Below are 21,297 nucleotides of genomic sequence, written 5' to 3'. Positions count from 1 at the left end.
TCTTCTTTAAGTTAGAAAAAGAGTTGTTGAAAATTGGGAATATTTGATAAAAGTAGGTGAGGGATATGGTTTGAATGTACATGAAAATTGACATTAGATGAAATGGAAATAAAATAAAATGATACTTTTGAGTTCCTCCAAAAATAAAAACAATCAATTTCATAATCCATTTTAATATATGAATATTTTTAATTAAAAAATAAAAAATTGTAAGTTAAAGATTTCATCAATGAAAACCACCCAAAAGGTCTTGGCTTTAAACATTTCATGAAATAATTCCAACTTGATACAAAAACTATGGTTAGAAAAATGAAACCTAATCTTGAACTTCCCTTGCACTATAAACAATGATAACATTTAAATGAAAATTATCATAATAATCCCTTAAACAACCAAACAAAAACTGATTGGGCACCAGGCTTGGAAGTTGACAACTAACAAAACTAACACTAATCAAATCATTATTCAAACGAAACCTAAAGGCATTATTATTCACAACTTGCACTTTGGAAGCGATTTTGAACAACTCGTTACTTAAAACGTGGATTTAACCTAATACCATTATTTTGATTTTCCAACTGCAAGTTAACAACATTAATTATTTCCTCAAATTTTTTTACGGATTTGATTGTTTTTACCTATAGAAATAAATCATTTTCCATTGAATAAACTTGTGTGATAATCTTAAGTAATTTTAATTATATTTTTTATCTACTTGAATATGATGAGGCTTTAAAAAAATTGAATTTAGTTAGATTTGAATCAACTGTAATATTGGTTGGTTTTAATTTCTATATGTTTTATATTATGTCGTTAATCAATTAGAATTCATAGATCCAAGTCTATGTCTACTTGAATCAACTAGTTGATTTTATTTTTTTGTGTTTTATACTATTGGTACGATTTCCACGTATTTGTAGATTAAGCTGAAGTCATATAGAAGTGACACAACTTAGATTTTTTATATTTTTATTTATAATCTTTTGTAAGGTGCGATTTTTGTTAAAAAAAATTATTGCTATTTTATTATTAATTGTTTATATAAAATATTAGTTGTAAAATTTAAAAATTTAATATTGTGCAATTATAAATAATATTTATTTAAAATATATAAATTAATATAAGGTTTATATATGATTAGGAATAGCGTGGAAATTAAGAAGTTTAGTTTTGTGGAGATTAAGATGTTTAATTTTATACATTTATATATTTTGTGGAATAGTGGAAGAAAATGAAACTATAAATTTGACTGAAAAAAAAAAAGAGAGTTAATAATGCACATTGTAATTAAGTTAATGTCAACACTTTTTATAAGGATAAATGCTTTTATTATGACCTTTAATATAACAATATGGACATTTAAGTAATCACTCATTTAAGTTTACATTCCCTTTAAATTCGTATTTGAAAAGTAAAAATTTTTGGATCAATAATTTTGTAACTTTATTTAAAATAAATTACGTAAAATTATTTGATAACTATTTTCAATTTGTTCACATGTAATTATCGATTGACCATTTTGTAAAATGTGATGAAGGATAAAGAACGCACCTGACCTTGATTTGATTGATCTGATCATAAATAAAGAGAATTTTTTAACTTGCTCATATTGACATTGAGTATTTATGTTTTTAGAAATATCTTTCAATTTTGAAATTAGTTATTATCTTAGAATTAGAAAATCAATATTGAGATATTGTAAATATTTTATTACATTTTGTTATATATATATATATATATATATATATATATAAAGAGAGAGAGAGAGAGAGAGTATATGAATAAAATAAAATAATAAGTTCCTCCATATAACATTTCTCTTATAATTATCATATATTTCATATCTTTAAAATTTCCAACACCCATAGTATTTAATATTATAATTATATGACCCTTAATATTTCATTTTGTAATTATATGACTCTTAAAATTTCGTAAGACCGCATCCCAATTAAATTCGCATTAAATTCCATAGATCAATATGCAGATTTAAGTGAATATTTACTGTATGTTGTGGATACAATTAGCAACTGATCTTTTTGATTTGTCACGTCATATGAGGGGGTCAAGTATAAACTTTGGTCTCATTTGAGGAAACAAATAATGTCCATTTTCAAGTAGATGAAATTGGACCTCATAAATCTTGTAAAGGTTGTTAAGGAACTAGATTGAGGCAATAAATGTTGTTAGTTGTAGATGACAATACAAAGAAACAACGATGACATGGGACAAGATATCTAAAGAGCATGAAAATGGCATAATCACATCATGATTCATTTTTTTTAATTGTTTATGACATAAGTTGGCATCAAAGTTGGGGAGTGATGATCTCTTGAACATCAAACTCTAAATTTTGTTGATTATACCTTTACACATGACGTATATCATTTCATTTGTCATTTTTTCTTAGGGAAGATAGTGATATCTTCAGGATACCAATGCTCTGCGTAACATATGATCTTGGTCCTTTGTTCAACATACTATGATTTTTTTCCCTTTCAAATGTTGTCTTAAAAAGAGCACAAATGAGTAAAGGTCGTGCTCCCATCAAAATAAAGTTTGTGCATTCGGTTGTTGTCATATATGTCATACTTATTACCCTCGTCCTATCTTTGAGTCCATTTTAACAATGGTATTTGATTAATTGAAGAGACTATTTGCGGAGATTGTGATCTTATAGCCAATAACTTTGCTTGAAGGGTGAGTTATTTCATTTAATAACTTGTGACAATGTAATAAATAAAATTACTTACATTTAGTGAATTTTTCATATTGCATAATGGAAGTTAAGGAATATAGATACCTATGTTCATTAGTTATCTCTTCAACTCTTACCTTTTGAACATTTTGCTGAAATTGTATGTAATATGTTGTATGCAATATATTGAGACTAGACCATCTCCTTTCCAACCAACATCTAGAGATTTAATACTAACAACATGGTTGTTCCTCTATCGCTTATCATTCATTCATCAATTCTTTTTGCACATTATATGCATGCCACAGTCTGGGGAGACCCAATACCCACACTTACACAAAAAAAAACTTTTAACGTCCGTTATTTTTGATCTTTGACATCTGCCCAAACTCTGACGTCGTATTGGTAATGTCAAAATTGACGTTGGAGGTGAAACACGATGTCCCTTAATGTCAATTAAAAATGAGGCCGACGTCCTTATTGGTAGTGAACCTTTCCTAGAACAGGTTCAGAGGGAGCATTAACCCTACTTCCCAAAACGTTTCCTTTTCATCGCTTAAAAATCTCAATCTCTCATACAACAGATTCACCAACAAACTTCACCTCTTTGTTTTTGAAAACCTAAAAAGCCTCAACCTTTCACACAACAACCTAAGAACTTTACCTTTGGGGTTCCAAACCCTCACCAATCTACAACACCTGAATTTGTAACATCCCGGTCAGATATTACTAATTTAATTAAAATAAAATAAGATATCATTAAATAGTTGTATTTAATTATTCATCTTACTCAAAACGCGATAAAAATTTTCACCTTTATTAATCGCGCCAAATGAAAACAAATTCCAAAACCAATATTCAATTAAAAGAATACAACGCTTGTAGCAATCCTTAAACAAATCCACCAACATGCTCTGCGTCGACTAGCGTGACCTCAGCGTCGCCTAGTGAAAATGACACAGGCCACCTAGCGAAACTTCTTGCACCGCTAGGCGCCAGCACACTGAAATTTATTCCAAGTCTAAAACTCGCGTAACCGCCTAGCGAAATTTCCCACGCCGCCAGGCGCCAACCCTCTGGAATTGGATTTAGCCCAATTTCACAACTTTCACATGGCGGGTCACCCTACACCGCCAGGTGCTAGCTCTCGGGTTTTGCCCAAAGCCCTTTTTCGTTAGCCTAGCGGACCACTTGTATGTTGCCATGCGCCATACAAGTAACGCTATTACTGGTTCTTTTTGGCAATCAAAGTTAGGTCCTAAGGGACCTAATCCTCCCACAAGCAATTTCTAGAACATAAGTTCATGTTTATACACTGATCAATGTTCAACAACATACCACATAAATATCCACATTCCTAATCAATATCCACCAAACACATGAATGCCTCTTTGATACTTGTATGTCAACACATGAAAATCATACCTTTGCTTTCATACATCCCGGAGAATCACAATAAATTCACTTAAAACCATCAAAACAAAGTGTTATACCCAACACACAATCCTAGAAAACCAAACAATATATAAAACATGGAAGAACACATAACCATTGTCCCATAATATCGCACAGACAATAAAACAGTAATGATAATAATAAAATTAACAACAACAACAATAACAATGATAATAATAATAACAAAAAATAATAATAATGGAAATAATAATAATAATAAAATAAAGCAATAATTATAAAACAATAATAATGATAATAAAATCATAAATAAAATAAAAAATGATAATAATAATAATAATAACAATAATAATAATAAAATAATAGTAAAATAAAATAAAATAATATAATAATAACAATAAAATAAAGCAATAATTATAAAACAATAATAATGATAATAAAATCATAAATAAAATAAAAAATGATAATAATAATAATAACAATAATAATAAAATAATAGTAAAATAAAATAAAATAATATAATAATAACAATAATAATAATCACAATAAAATAATTATAATAAAAAATAATTATAATAATACTGAAAGTAAAATAAAATAATAATAATAATAGTAATAATAATAAAAATAAAAATAATAATAATAATAATAATAAAATAATAACAATAATGAATAATAATAATAATAGTAATAATAAAAATAATAAGAATAAGAATAATAATAATAGTAATAATAATAAATAATAATTATTATTATTATAGTAATAATAATAATAATAATAATAATAAAATTAATAATAATAATAGTAAAATAAAATAATAATAATAATAATCATAATAATAGTAAAATAAAATAATAATAAGAATAAGAATAAGAATAATATTAGTAATAATAAAAATAAAAATAGTAATAATAATAATAATAGTAATAATGAAAATAATAATAAAAATAATAACAATAATAATTGTGATGCATTTAGAAGAAAAACTCTAAACATCACAGCAAGTAAAAAAAAAGAATCATAATAATCACAAGAGTGATGGAGTCACATAGAGAACTCAATATAACGAAAACCACAAGCACACACATACTATCTCTAAAATCACATATAACAAACATCAAGAAGTTAAGCGATAAAAGAATTTAGTTAAGGAGAAGGCTTTCATGCATCAATATATAATGCAATTGTATATAATATAATTAAAATAGGAAATGGCAACTCCCCTAACCTAGATTCTTTGCTCACGTTGAAATTCCAATTCCTTTCGTGATCGCAACCGCGTCCCACCTCTTTGGCTCCACTACTTCCCACTCTAAATGGCCCCTAATTCACTGTCAACTCAGTTTTCCAGCGCATCTTGTTGGTATATACCAAAAGGACTCTACCTCACCTTAATTCCACTCTTATTCTCACTTTCCAACCCCAATTTTAATTGCCTTAATGGATAAAACGAAATTACATTAAAATGAGATTAATGGTCATTCAATTGGTATTCCATGATGGTTTCCCAACCCTTCTGTCTTCTCCTCAATGCGGCTAGGGTTTTTGACCCCTCAAGTCGATCTTATTCACATTAGAAATACCAAGACCGATGTCAATTTAGTATAGGACATCGAGGAAGGATCTACCTGATGTCAATGTTGGCATTTTAATTACAAAAATGTCAGCAGTCATTTTTAATGTTGGAATTTTTTTGGACAAACGTTGAAAGGGTGACATTAAATGTCTTTTTGTGTCAGTGCCACTAATTTTTTGAAAAGAAAGGTAGAATGTGGCCTTGGTTAAATGAAGTTTTAAATCAATTGGGCACCTATATGTGAGAAACATGTTGTGCAAAATCATGTACTGCATTTTCCACTCAAGTAGTCAGTGTTTGGTAGTTATACCTACAACATGTTATTCACCAATTTTTTTTGGACATTATGTGCATCCACAGCTTGGGTAGACTTAATACCTACTGATTTTTTAAAAAGAAAGGTGGACATGTGGCCTTGGTGAAATGGAGTTCAAAAATCAATTTGGCACCTATATATAGGAAACGTGTTGTGCAAAATCACGTATTGTGTTTGCCACTTAAGTAGTCAATGTTTGGTAGTTATACATGTAACATATTATTCACCAACCTTTTTTGGCCACAACCTAGGGAGACCCAATACCCGCTGATTTTTTCAAAAGAAAGGTGGACATGTGACCTTGGTGAAATGGAGTACCAAATTAATTGGGCATATGTATGTGAGAAACATGTTGTGCTTTCCTCGTGACTTTAAAAAAACATGGTCTGTGACAAGAAAATGATTAAAAAGGGTTTTGAAAAACTATTTACCAAACATAGTAAAAATAAGTGGCAAACACAGTTAAAGTTTTTATACAAAAAGGAATGTAGTTATTGAACATCTATATTTGGTTGAGTCACATTTTGTATTAAATCTGTGAAATATAGATAACAATATATGAAATTTATGTACTTCACAGAAGTCAAAATTTGTCCACAAAATTGTTATACCACAATACATAATTGCAATAGCCATACGATAATTCACCCTTCATAATCTACTTCACACAACAACTTAGAAACAAAAACTTGTGGTGCACTAAATATACACACGTCATTAAAACACAACATTACCATATACTACAGACTATTTACATTAATGACTATGATTCTTAATAGTAAAGTGCTTAAGTTCAAAGTCTTTGTGGATTTTATCTTCATCCATAATCCACTGAAAAATATATTGCTCCTTCATTTGTTATAAGTTTTCCTACAGTGTGAGTAGCTGAAGTCATAAACCAGTCCAATATGGTTAAAAAAAGTAGAAACCCCAACTTCAAATATAAGAATCCATCTTCTTACACATGTGTATGGGTACATCCTCTTCATGATGAACTTCAAAAGTTGACAAGGTCTTCTCACTATCCTTTAACAATAATGAAAACATATGTACGACATTATTGGACTGCAAAACATTAAAACAACCATGTGATTATTGTCCAATCAAGGCAACGAAATTAAAAAAATAAGAAAATATCACTATCAAAACTTACAAAGTAGTTGTTTATCTTCTTGCGACCTTTACATTTGTGACCAAGTGAATCCAAGATAAAAAATCTCATGTGTCTCACATTTAACAGCGTAACACCACCAATGGTCTTGATTAACAACTGGGAAAAACAACTGCTTCCAGTAACATGAAACACACCAATTAAAAAACTATTTTGAATACGATAGAGTAAAACATGTAACACCCTTGATGGATATTACTAGATAAAGCATATATCACAAAATTTCTTTTGGAATTAAAATATTATATAAAGTTCCCAAGCGTGGGAAAATTTAAAACTTATGTCGCTGCAGTTTAATCACACTGCTCCATCTTTATTACACGTTCATAATAGAAAAAAACATCATAAAATTTATTACAAAATGCATGAAAATAAAACGTAGAGAAAAATCCCTTATCGTCTGCCTCGCTCTGTCACTATGCATCGGCATTCTCACTTGGATTCACATTTTCTCCTGCATGACAAGTCACACGATAATCACCAAACACAAACAGAAAGGGTGAGCTGAGAAAGAAAAATAATACAATCAATACACAATAAGAATTAACCCTCACCCAATCTATCTTAGCTAATTTGAGTTTATTGACTTCTTTATAATGTTCCCCCCAATCTCATGACCTATATGAGATATATCTATTCACAACCTTGGTCCTTTGGGATTATCATGCTTCCACGAACTTACCTGTTCGTGGTCCAACTCTACGGACCTCCCCGCCCGTAGTCCAACTCTACGAATCTACCAGCTCGTAGTTCAACATGCGTGAACACCTACTTTGAACCTCCCCGCTCATAGCAGCCTTAAGTGTGAGCACAGAACATACGAACCTCCCCGCTCATATCCCCACATAAGAGTACAACAGATACGAACCTCCTCACCCACATCAATCACACATCTCTCATCTCCGTTACGAACCTCCCTGCTCGTAACTAATCCAACATATCCCTGACCAAGACAACAAGATCATCCATGCAAATCCATTTGCAATAGATCTCTGCCCCCAGACTATCGCCTACCATTACCTAAGCGCTGCCAGATGAAAACATGCTCTAGACTTCCTGGTGGTAATCCCCTGTCGCTAAGCGCCACGCGTCTAGGGACCCCTCTGTTTGTGGCTCATATCGTTGCATCTTATTTTAATTTAGAGTGTATTCAATTATCCAATTACGTGAATCTCTCTTCATATCAAAAGGTAACACTCCTGATTACCAATTATATTATTTTACTTTTCTTATATATACATATATTAATTATTTCATTGTCAAGAACGATATAAGAAAATAACAACCTAAATACCCAACTACATGCGGTCAATACATAATAAAACATGCCTTTGTAACTTTTCTTATGCCACCACATAACAAATGTACTAAAACACTAATCCTAAATATTAAAACCACATTTTTATATTAATCACCTTAATTGTATATTTATGAGACAAAAATATAATGCTAAATATATTTTAATATAACTTATATCCCTATAAACAATTTTGGATACTTAACTTTTACCCTCGTACATAATATCACCACCTTCCAATCTTAATCACTTCATAACCTAAAGATAACCCAACTGTAACTATAAAATTAACAAATCAACTCTTAAAACCATAAAAAAAAAACTACAGAAAGGAGTGGCTGCACTCTAAAATCACGTAATGTGATTTGTCCAAAACAAAGAAGACTACTTCTAAAAGGAAGTGGGACTCGCGACTAAATAAACAATTCTCCAATAAAGAGTGGGACCCATGGCTAAAGAAACCATACCATGCACCTACGTAAGAACCACACCAAACCACCAAAAGCTTAAAGTAAGTAAAAAGAATTGCTACGTAGGCCCCATGGTTATGCCATCACTTAAATAGCCTAAGAAATGTAACAATTAAAAGTCAAAGGCCAATTATTCACCACCAACCACTACAACAACATAAATGAGGAAAGAAAAAGCAAAGTTTTCTCTCTTGGGCCTACATGGAATATTTTATGAATTTTCTAATGGAAAGAGAACAAGTCCACACGGCCCCACCCTAAAGCAACATCCCATCAATTTCTTTTTTCTTTTGAGAATTCAATATTTTGAATGAAAGTCCAAATCAAAAGAACTCCTGCACCATACCACGACAGATTCACCTAAACGTAAACCACCCCTCATTCTCTTGAAATTTTACACGTTTTTACACCAATAACGAGAACGAGAAAATGAGTCCCAAAAGGACTACACAGAGCAACAAAAAATCACGTATAACACAATACTGTCATCATCACACAAGGCATATAAAAGATATGGCGTTAAATGATAATGGTAGTTCACAGATCAAGAAACCAACAACAAAACGCAACCACACTCATCTAGTTTTATATTTTAAACAACCAAAATCAAGAGTAACAAAAATAAAGAACTAGTTCTCGTCCCCAAAGCTTCAATTCTTGTTCCCCAATTTTCCAATCCAAATTAAATAAAAAGTCATTAAAACGAATTTAATTAAATTAAATGTTAATGGCCATTTAAATTGTGCTTTTTTACTTCCACAACAACGACCTCTACACTGCCCTTCTGGTTTCTTAGAGGAGCTCTAGAGTTTCTTGGTTTTTTTTCCTTCTTTAGCAAAAATATTAAACATGAAAAAGAATAACTCATCCTAACCAAGAACTCACACCCTTCCACTCACCAAGTCTATGCACATCCAACAAGCTATCACATGATTCCTGTCAATTCACACGCACATACAACCTTAAGCCATGTGTCCGCATTCACAATACATTTGCAAAATAAAACACAATTAAATAAACATACTAATAGCATACACAAGACTCAAACCCAAAACCTCTTAACATAACTAAGTACTCCTAACCACTTGAGCTAGTATTATTTCCTGTCTAAGACTTGTTAAGAAATTCTCTTAGGTTATTCTCAACCCATCATTACTTGTACTTTATTATTTATATGAATTTTTTGGGTCTCACAAAACACCATAAAGCACTTACAAAGTCAGCTCTCAATATGTCTTCCAATGAAATTAATAGAGTGTATAGAAAATTCATGTAGTCATTTGTAGTCCACACACATCTATCTTTCCTTTTCTTACTAGAATTTTCAATAAGCATGGTCTGCATTAATGAAAAATCAAATTATTGAATATGGATTCAGTACAGAAGACATTACAAATATAATCACTTTATGGACCAATAATTATACTACATAATGTAGACTGAAAACAACTCGCTTCACAGAACCATACATCCTTTTTTTGGTGTACATGAAAGTGTTCACCACAAACAACATAGCCTACACCAACAGTAATTTGGTAGTCAAATTCAATACTCACAAATAAATGCTTAGAAATTGAAATGCCAAAGACATGTATATAATTTTTCTATGTTGTCAACCTTTTCCCAAGGTCACAACTAGGGATGTCAACGGGGCAGGTAGGGTACGAGTAATAGCTCCCCCTGTACCCTACCCGTTAGATAAATATCCGCTCCGTATCAGTATCCATATCCATCGGATATCCATTATACGGGGTATCCGCATAATTTTTTAATATTCATGGGTACCCGCAGGTATTTACAAAAAAATTAAAATAAATATTTAACAACATATTTTAATCGTAAATTCAAATAAAATAAAATACATAACACTCATAAATTTCAAACAAAGTCCAAATAACCCATTTAAATAGTGTTGAATGACAGTTTACAAAGAAATGATTTTTTTTAAACTAATTGATAACAAAATAACTCGTTCAAAATCAATATGTTAATATTTTAATCATGTTTTTTTACTTTTCAATTTAAATTAGAGTATAGCGGGTATGAGTATCCACGAGTACGGATACTATGGTACTCGTATTCGCTCCATTAACATGCGGGTATTAAAAATACCCGTACCCGTTACCCGCAGGTATCCATTTACAATATTCATTTCCTACCCGTTGCAAGTTTTATTCGCGGATACCCGTGGGTACGAATTTTTTTAACATCCCTAGTCACAACCCATTACACTCCTCTGTGCACAATAGTTGTCCATTTATTTTCACAATCAAGAAGTATAAATTAAATAAGGACACCACAAAATTAAACCAATGAAGAAATTGGAGACTTTACAACTTTAATAAAAGACCAAGCATTGTATTTGTGCAGTTGCAATGTCCCATTTGTGTATAACAATTTCCTAACCAAATCCAATGAAATTGTTTTTGATTCATAGACGGGAACAATTGCTAGGTCACATCTTTCCTTTGGATTCGGTTGACAATGGAACTTATCAGCTTCATCTACACTCACTTTAGAAGGGGATGAGTGAGGTTTTTAACATTTAAAGAAATCTTCACGCAATTTCTTGATTTTCGCCTGCAAGTTATCAATGCGCCTACTATTTTTTTTTTCCAATTTCTATTTTACAAAATGGGAACATTCTCTATCGCCTCCAACATCATCAACACCTTCATCTGTCGTGCCTCCTTCAGAGAGATTCAGTGCAATCCTCAAAATAGCTTTTCTTTTGTCTTCTTCGGTTAAAGACCATTTCCAAACAATCTATAAATTAATAGATTAACCAAATATGATTAAAGCTAAACATAACAAATATTTCAACATAATCTGAACCACAAAAATTGAAGGTGGACATAAATAACCTTATTATTTTCAAATGTGAACTCAATGTTTGTTGTCCTTATGGTGAGAGATGGCCATTCCAAAATTCTAGGGAAACAACAAACCCGATCAACATGACCTAAGGGAAGATGCTTCACAACCAAAGCTGCAAAATAAAACACAAATTAATTTCTCCGTACTAATGAAAACTTCAAAAGACGTAACAAACACAAAGATTTAGACTTTTACCTATATCATCGAAATTGCCCCAACTATGCTAATGGCATGCTTATTTTGTTGTTACACGTAAACCTCATATCACCGACTTATGGCATCTATCAAGAAAGTATAAATGACACCACCCCAATTGTAGTTGCTTATAGATGCAATGTTATCCAACAATTTGAAAGGCAATGCTCTTATACTACTAGAGGTTATGGGAAAATATAAAACAACAAAACATATCAATATATACAACAAACAAACACCATCCACATCGTCCAACTCATCGCTACTTAGCATGGAATTGATCTTCCTAGTTATACTTTTAATTGTTACGGGCTCACCATCAAACAATGACCCAACTTTCCCACATAATTCGTAATCAAATTCAACGTCATCACCTACTACACTTAATCCGAAGCAGATGCAAACATCTACACACCTAAGTGGGATTAGGTTTTGCATTACATGAAAACCTTTAAATTTTGTAACCCATCGTCTTAGCATCTCCCTCAACAACGATTTCAAGATATCCACAACCCTTTCCAATTGAAAGGTGTACCTTCTAGCTTTGAACGATGTATATGTCTCAGTACACCATTCAATTCAACAATGTATTTTGTTTTAACAAATTCACACACCTGAATCTATAAATAAACATGTCCCAAAATAAGAAGTAATTTTTTATTCAACAGATAAAAAATTTCCATATGATATCAAATATTTTTGAATAAACTCAAATTTACCGTCTTCTCTAACAGTGTTGATAACTTCCGTTTAACTATTGAGACGTAAAAAAGAAATAAGCACACTTATTAAAATTCTTCACAAGTGAACTATTTCCCAATTCGCGGTTTCATAGACCTGCTGAAAACCAAATCACCACATTGCGTTGTAAATAACAAATATGATATGGATGAATTTTTAATAAAATGAAATTTACATGAATATAATGTTTACTTAAAACTTCAAAACAGTAAATAAACACAGAACAAAAATGTATTTACACACAAGAAAATAAAATAGGAAAGTCAAAATTAAGGGTAAAAATGAAGTTGTCATCCTAATAAAACATGAAAGACATCATTTTATGTTTAATTTTTTTCTTGTATTTGTAAGTTTCAATAACAAATAGCAGTTTTGCTTATTGAAGCATGTTTTTATTTGTGAGCACGAACTATTAAAGCTCATGGAGGAAACTTATTCTTTCTCATATATATTATTGCATGGTAGTAACATAGCCAATATTATTATATATGAAATAGTAATGTGTGAAAAATTAAAATAGAAGAAGCAAAATTTCAACATTATACATCATAGTAAGCAAAAAAACCAGTGTTGTTAACTTCAATCGCCATCCAAATATACCAAAACTTTTGGAGTACATACTCACTAGATACCTTTTAAACATAAAGCCTATAATTCTCGTAAACCTTCGTGAAAACCTAAATACACTCACAAAAATATTTTAGCATGTACCAAATTGTGCAATCTTATAATCACTCGTGCAAAACCACGACACCAACATACACAACTCATTGCAACACTAAAACAAAGCACTCCATTTATATACACATCGAACTGAACTTAAAAGGCAAACATTGAATATTTACCACACAATTTCAGGACCAAAAATTATAAACTAACCTCCATAAATGACTATCTCCCTTAATGGCGACATTCGTCAATGGCTTTGATTCCCAAACCTGTAAAACACCAATTACGCCTAATCAGACCCAAATCACAATGAAAATTGTATAGACCACGCACAAATCCCACTAACCCTAAAACGCCTAAAAAACCCACGTGGCCAAACTAAATTAGGGGTTAAGGCGCGATAGAGAAAAAACATATCATTTGGGAGTGCATGATGTCCAAGACAAAGAGGATGGATAACCTCGCAGATAAGAACGAAGACATCGAATTGCAATATACGAAAACGACCTTGTGGGACGGAACACAACCAACGAAAACGAAGGTGAAAGCCGCCACTTGCTACGAGGAAGGTTGTGGAAAACGCAAATGTGTTGCATAACTGAAGGAAGAAGAAGGGAAAACCACCAAACTCCAAAAGGAAACTTAAATGATGAACCAAGAAGATGCAACAAAATACTCACAAGTGGTTGAGACGGAATGCAGGCTACAATGAAGAAAACACTGCTTTTGAAGTAAATGAGTGGAACGAAAATGAAAAGAAACTGCCAAACTTCAAATTCATGGACCCTTGTCCTCTCTCCACATGAATTATTTCAAAATAAAAAATTAAACAATTAATGCGTGTCACGCCAGTTTGTCAACTTTGTTAATTTTTTTTGTTAAAGTATTACTTTCGAAAAAATATATCACAATTGCACTAACCCTCCACAACTTCATTTAAAATTAAATAAAAATAAAATTAAGCATAATCAAAGTCATGTTCAACTCACCCAACCACTTTTCTCTCATGTGGAACCAAAACTTCTCTACATTAAATCGTGTAATGTAAATATAATTTATCCATATGTGTAAATTAATAATAAAATTATCATAAATTACTTTAAAAAATAATTTTTCAAAATATTAAGACAATTAAAAATATATTTAGTATACACATTATTATTTTCATGGAAATGACAGCTTTATAACTATTATATTATATAATAAATTCTGATAATTTTAAATAAATATCATATTAAAATTATCATCTTTAATCATATTTAACGTATTTAACGTGTTTTGTGACGTAATCTTATATCTCGAAAACCAAGTAGTTTAGCAGTTACCGTTAGCATTAAACTTCATCATGATACCATATTGTTACAAGTATATCATATTTCCCTATCCAGGAATTTTAAAAACATGTATTTGCAGTTTGGTCTACTTTGATTCCAAAGTCTCGAATGCAAATCAAATTGAATTGGCTAGGAATAATTCAAATTAAATCAACTTTGTTTGATTATTATTCTTTAGATTGATTTTAAGTAATTTTATTAATTTACTTTTTAATGCTTGTGTCCAGTAAAAAAATGTTACAACGAGTTAAATTTTTTATTTTAACAATTATCTAATAACAATATTTCTTGAATTTTTCTATTTTCTTATTAGTCTTTAGCCTAATGTAAGTTATTTATTCTTGCATCCTCACACCTTCTTTCAAAATTCCTCATAATTTAAAAAGAAGACCATATAACACTTTTTTGTATGTTAAATTTTAGATTACTCTCTAAAAGTATTGAATTAATCTTTTAGATTATATAATATCGAAAACAAAATTATTTCATTACAATATTGCAATTATAAAATTGACAAACCATATTTAGACTATCTCAAAAAAGTGCACCCTATCATCAATTTTTGAGTTTATGTCTACATTAAGAATTCATTGGTAAGCAATAATACAATCCAACTGCTGAAAAATATCTAAACCAAAAACAAATGAATTATTTTTGGGTTATTAGGTTCGGAAAGAATCAACACAACAATAGATAACTAGAATAAAATACAGGGTTAGATATGTTTTCAGTATCTTGACTTTTGGTAAAATCTAGAATTAGTCCCTTTTTAAAATTTTGAACCAATTTAGTTTCTTAATTTTATAACTGCGTGGATTTGATCCTTTTAACCAAATTTTTTTAAGTTGATTTGATGTTTCATGATAGCACTTGCATTTGAGTTGTTTACAATGTTTGATACATTTTCGGTTCAATGTTAACTGAAAAACACATTTGAAACATCAAATCAACCTAGCAAAATTTACTCAAAAAGACTAAATTGATGCAATTTCAAAGTTGATGAAATAAATTGGGTCAAAGTTTTGAAGAGAGACTAATTACAATTTTCATGAAAAGTTAAGAGACCAAAAACATATTTAACCCCAAAATATATTATTATAAAGGTTTAATCACACGGAAGGTCCCCGTTTTCGTTACAAAATCTCAATTGGGTTCTCAACTTCAAAGTTATTACAATTGGATCCTATATTTTGAAAATTTGTTTCAATTTGATCCTTTTCGTTAAGGCATCATTGACGGCGCGTTAAGTGTGTGCCACATGTCAGCTCGTGGTTTTTTTTTTATCTTTTTTTTTAATTTTTTTTTACTTTTTTTTCTTGAAAAAACTACTGACACGTGTCAAATTAAGGTTTTGTCACGTGTCAGTTTGTGCTTTTTTTCATTTTTTTAAAATTTTTAAATTAAAAAAAAACTGTCACATGTCAAAATATGATTCTACCACGTGTCAATTATTCATGTGAAAAATTTGGATTTGGTCCTTGTATTTGTTATTTTGTCTCAATTTAGTCCTAATCTCTTTTTAAACAAAAGTAATTTCATCCCTTCCAAATTGAGACCAAATTTAACTTTTATATCAATATTATAATGATATTTTTATTATAAGATATTTTTAACCAAATTAATATTGAAATTTATTTAAAAAATTTATTTTAATAATTTCTAAACAACTTTATAAATTCAAATGTAAGCTGTTTAGAAATTATTAAATAAATTGAAATATCATTTGGTTAAAAATATAAATAAAATTAAGAGATGAAATATTGATATAAAATTTACATTTGGTAGAGATGAAATTACTTTAGTTTAAAAAGAGTAGGACTAAATTGAGACAAAATAACAAATACAAGGACCAAATCGAGATTTTTCACTTAAATAATTGACACATGACAGAATCATATTTGACACATGGTAATTTTTTTTAATTTAAAAATTTAAAAGTTTAAAAAATACAAGCTGACACGTGACAACCTAATTTGACACATGTCAGCTATTTTTTTAAGAAAAAAAATTTAGAAAATTTAAAAAATTTAAAAAATAAAATAAAAAAAATCACAAGCTAATACGTGACACACACTTAACGTCGTCACTGATGTCCTAACAGAAAAATCAAATTGAAACAAATTTTCAAAATAGACCCAATTGGATACCTTCTGTGTGACTAAACCTATTATAAATTATGAATCTAAAATAAGAAAAGAAGTGTTGTAAAAATGTATGACAAAAGGTACACTGTTCTCAAATAATCTAATAAAAACTTATTTAGCTTTATAATCATGAATTATCTTGTTTTTCAAGCTATATAAGTCGAAAGGATAATTCAATACTTCTTAAAAAGTCTAATCCAGAAAATAACATGAAAACAATATGGTAGTATAATATTTTTCTTAAATTATGGAGGTGGGAGAAAAAAGGTGTGGGGGTGTGGAAGAAATAGCCCCAATCGCATTGGCTTAGGCTCAAAATGTATCCGCTTTGATGCAGCACCCACTCACTCGTTGAGACAAAACAGTTAGCTTCTTTTTCACTACACCATTGCCATCGTTCGTCAATGGCTTCCCTCAATCTCTCTTCGTTGCAATCTTTCTCCTTCCATCGTGTACACTTTTCTTTTTCCCAAAATACCCCTACCCTTTCCTTCAATTGCCAACCAAAACCCGCGACGAACGCGCGCCCAATTTCTCTAAAACCCTACGTTTTAGAGAAGCCTCGTATGCGTGTGGTGGTGTTGGCCGTGAAAAGCCTTGAAGAAACGGAGGCAGTGACGGTTTCGCCTGAGAACGACGGCCCCGCCGGAGAATTGCCGTCGGGCGCTGGCGTCTACGCCGTGTACGACAAGGTAGGCGAGGTTCAGTTCATCGGTCTGTCACGAAACATTGCGGCGAGCGTTTCGTCGCACTGGAAATCGGTGCCGGAGCTGTGTGGCTCCGTTAAGGTTAGTTTTTATTTTTTTTCTGGGTTCTGAATTGTAAAGTGTGTGAGAAAGAGGGAGTTTGAAAAGAAACTTTCAATTGGTTATTCTTATGACTAGGAGAATTGTTCGTTTTGTGTGGTGTAACCTTTGGTTATTTGATTATGACTGATACTAAATCCAGTTATATCTTTATTCATTGGAGATAAAATTAGCATTGGCCATTAAAAAAGAAACTATAGATATCCTTGAAGTACTTTATAACCCTGTGAAATGCTTTGAGCCTGGACAAAGAGGTTTTTAATTTTATGATTTTGAGGATCCTTTCAGATAAACCTTTTCATAATTATTTATAGGGAAATAAAATAAGAAAAAAAAACAAAATGATTTTTTCCACTTATAATATAAGCTTATAATATATAAGCTAATTTGTAGATTTTTTTTTTCATTTATCTTTTCTAAAAGATGGATTTTAGCTCATGCGTATTTAATTTCAACATATGGGAAACTTATTTCATTTTTTTTTTATTGTTTTTCTTAGATGTACTTATGGAGAAGTTTATGTGTCCTAAGACTATGATAGGAAACTTGGAGGAGAGGATGGATGACAACTGTTTTACTTTAAATTAAGAGAGTTGTACAAGAAAGATTTGTTTTCAAATTAAGGGAATTGTACAATAAAGATTTGCACATTATGTTGATTTAATTAGAATGAGAAGTGTAAAGTTCTTTTGCATGGTTAGTCAATCATAGATTGCCGTATACTATAACATTGTTGGTTTTGTAATAATTACTTTGATAGTCATATTTATGGTGGTTTCTAACTTTCATTCATTAAAAATTAAAATTAATATCTTTTAACTTTATGTTAATTTATCACTTATTGTTTTATTTTGAAAAGATTATTTAGAGAATATTTTCCCGAAATGAAAAACTTTTTCTCTCCCCCTGTTCTCTTCACAACCTAATCCCGAAACATGGTTAAAACAATGGGGAATCCATACATAGTAGTATGTTTACTAAGTCTTCCTTGTAGTGCTGACAAGGTGCTAATCAGCACAACTACGTTATTTAACACCATTTCTAGACAAGGAAAACAAAATACCCTGATGGACGTTGATTTCTGCCTCCCCCTTACTTTATCTGTGGAGTATTGAACAACATTGAAACTTTTCCTCAATACTATGAAGTTTCTAACTAAGCCAACGTTAATGTTCATAGTGGCAGTACTATGGAATTAGCAATTCCTTTCTTGAATAGTATTTCCGTGGGGGAAAGCTAGTAATAGACATGTGGACTGTGGTTTGTGGAATACAATGTAAGAGAAAGGAAATTGATTTTTACAAATGTCCCTTAGCTAGTTACCTTCCTATTCTCAATGATTGAAGTTGGGAATTTCAGAGATTGCATTTCAAACAGGAAAAGTAGTTGAAACTTGAAGCATAGTACCTACCAAGTACCTGGTCAAATGATGAAAAGGGAAAATGTATAATGGTATTTTTTTGGGCGTAATGTTACTTTGACACTTCTATTTTTTCTCTTACACACAAATTAGAACTTCACAAATTATTATTTTACTATAATCTTTTATTTATATTTATTTTTATTATGTTAATATAATATTTTATTATAAAACCCAATTGTCAAATGAATGTAGAATAAAGATGTAGTGTCAAAGAACCTTTTTCCTTTTTTAGTTTGTTTGTTTTTTAGTGTATAGGAACGAATTGATAATTGTGCTTTAGAGCCTTTTGCATTCCTATTTGTTTGATTGATAGGCCATTCTAGATGAAATAATTTTTACTCCAACTGATTGTTTTCATCCTTTCACTGTTTTTGGTAGCGCACTCATTTGCCCCCATCCTTTTTAACCTTCTTCGTTTTCTTACTTTGGTTTATCATCTCAGTGCTTTGTGTTAATACAATAACTTTTTCTTCATTGAAGAAAATTTCTTCTACACGAACATGATCCCTTAGAATGTGCAGCACAAGATTAAACCCACATAAAACAGTGCTTGAGAGTTCAGATTTTCGTTTTACAATTTGAGCACTGTAGTATAAATTGTACTTTTTTTTTTTGGTTTCTTGTGATCTAGTCTGGATGAGGTCAGTATTGACCGAACCTTGTAATATAATTTAGAAGAGGTTCACAATGATGTTTAGATGCTTCATAGCAATTTTTCATGTGTAGTTTGTTTGGAGTTGCATGAACCAGGAACATCATTCCTTCCAACCTTGACTAATATTTTTTCATAATATTGCCATTTCTGTTGAACCATTTGAGTTACGAGCTTTCAGAAAGGTGATTTACTCATTTCCATGAACTACTTCGGTTAAAGAAATGGAAAACCATACAAATTATCAGAGTAATCATACTAATACTAGCTCGTAAATCACAGTCTGTGTAATTTTCTTTTTGTTTTCTAAAATTATCTAAGACCACAAAGTAGACTAAAAAGCACAGACGACAAACGGTTTTGGAGGTGATATGATAATATGATCTCCTGAAAACTCTTTTTCTCGTTTAACGCATCATAATAATTTGCTGTTCTTGAAAGGTTTTTAATATGACTAAGCATGGAATAGTGGGCCTGAAAAGATTTCCACTTAAAATACATTGCTGATGGTGGGCTTTTCTTGGTGAAAATTTTTGTTGCAGGCTGGGTTAGTGGAGGAACCAGACAGGGAAGCTCTAACCCAAGCATGGAAGTCTTGGATGGAAGAGTACATAAAAGTCAGTGGAAAAGTTCCACCTGGCAATGAATCAGGAAATGCCACTTGGGTCAGGCAACCACCTAAAAGGAAGCCTGATCTGCGATTAACACCTGGTCGCCACGTGCAATTAACTGTCCCTCTCGAGAACCTCGTTGACACCTTGGTTAAAGAAAACAAGGTAGTTGCATTCATTAAGGGCCCTAGAAGTGCACCATTATGTGGATTCTCACAGAGAGTGATAGCCATTCTCGAAAGTGAAGCAGTAGATTATGAGAGTGTAAATGTGCTGGATGAAGAGTATAACTACGGATTGAGGGAAACACTTAAAAACTATAGCAACTGGCCCACATTCCCTCAAATTTTTGTGGATGGTGAGCTTGTTGGCGGTTGTGATATATTGAGCTCCATGTATGAGAAAGGAGAACTGGCTAGCTTGCTCAAAAAATAATTGCAAGTTACCTGCATTTGGGCATTCTTTTTGAACTAGGAGGATGGGTGTAGGGAATGGGAGAGTATGGAAGGTTAATGCAGGTCATTTCATGCTTTGTTGTACTAATTAATCTTTTATATACTTGAGAGGAGAATAAAATGAAAATTAGCTATGTGTATTGCTTTTTATATAAAATGGTTGTCTTTTTCGGTTAAGGTCTGTGCACAAATCTGATTTGCATTTCATCCAGGACTTTGCAAGATAAATCCGAACTTGCTGGGCATATATCAGTGATTCCTTTCAAATCGGCGAGTGCAACACAGGTGTAAAATGTTACTAATATATTTCTTTTATAAGAAATTGTGACTAATATTAGAGAGAGATTTTGAACTAACATATATTTTCAGATCACTGATGCCTCAAACTTGTTTTTATTTGTAACTTGTACAGGAAAAGAAAGATGTCAAAATTGGTAACCTTCTTTAC

At 31.1% G+C, this 21,297-nt stretch overlaps 1 protein-coding gene and 1 long non-coding RNA gene across 2 annotated transcripts; one reads left to right on the top strand and one right to left on the bottom strand.

Moving 5' to 3' along the window:
• Positions 1 to 11,239: 11,239 nt before the first annotated feature.
• Positions 11,240 to 14,155, bottom strand: LOC114165498 (uncharacterized). The gene is made up of 4 exons (XR_014984899.1): positions 13,932 to 14,155; positions 13,635 to 13,693; positions 11,807 to 11,931; positions 11,240 to 11,708 (listed from the first exon to the last, which is right to left on the bottom strand). It is a non-coding gene; the product is annotated as an uncharacterized LOC114165498 (long non-coding RNA).
• A 3,036-nt stretch (positions 14,156 to 17,191) lies between these two features.
• CXIP2 (CAX-interacting protein 2) lies at positions 17,192 to 21,026 on the top strand. Its single transcript, XM_028052521.2, has 2 exons — positions 17,192 to 17,690; positions 20,326 to 21,026. Exons 1-2 carry the CDS (start codon positions 17,307 to 17,309, stop codon positions 20,827 to 20,829), a joined length of 888 nt encoding a protein of 295 aa, XP_027908322.2. The 5' UTR covers positions 17,192 to 17,306; the 3' UTR covers positions 20,830 to 21,026.
• Positions 21,027 to 21,297: the final 271 nt, after the last annotated feature.

This window comes from Vigna unguiculata, chromosome 10 (assembly GCF_037176805.1).
Source record: "Vigna unguiculata cultivar grain cowpea cultivar isolate G323 ecotype 2 chromosome 10, ASM3717680v1, whole genome shotgun sequence".
Classification (NCBI taxonomy): Eukaryota; Viridiplantae; Streptophyta; class Magnoliopsida; order Fabales; family Fabaceae; genus Vigna; species Vigna unguiculata.
Note: the sequence above shows the minus strand (reverse complement) of the source record. Positions and strands in the feature narration are given on the sequence as shown.

Excerpts from the sequence above, each read along its gene's own strand:
- CXIP2 (XM_028052521.2), top strand. The coding sequence starts at position 17,307 with ATGGCTTCCCTCAATCTCTCTTCGTTGCAATCTTTCTCCTTCCATCGT. Across the intron at positions 17,691-20,325 it reads AGCTGTGTGGCTCCGTTAAG|GCTGGGTTAGTGGAGGAACC; the intron begins GTTAGTTTTTAT and ends TTTTTGTTGCAG.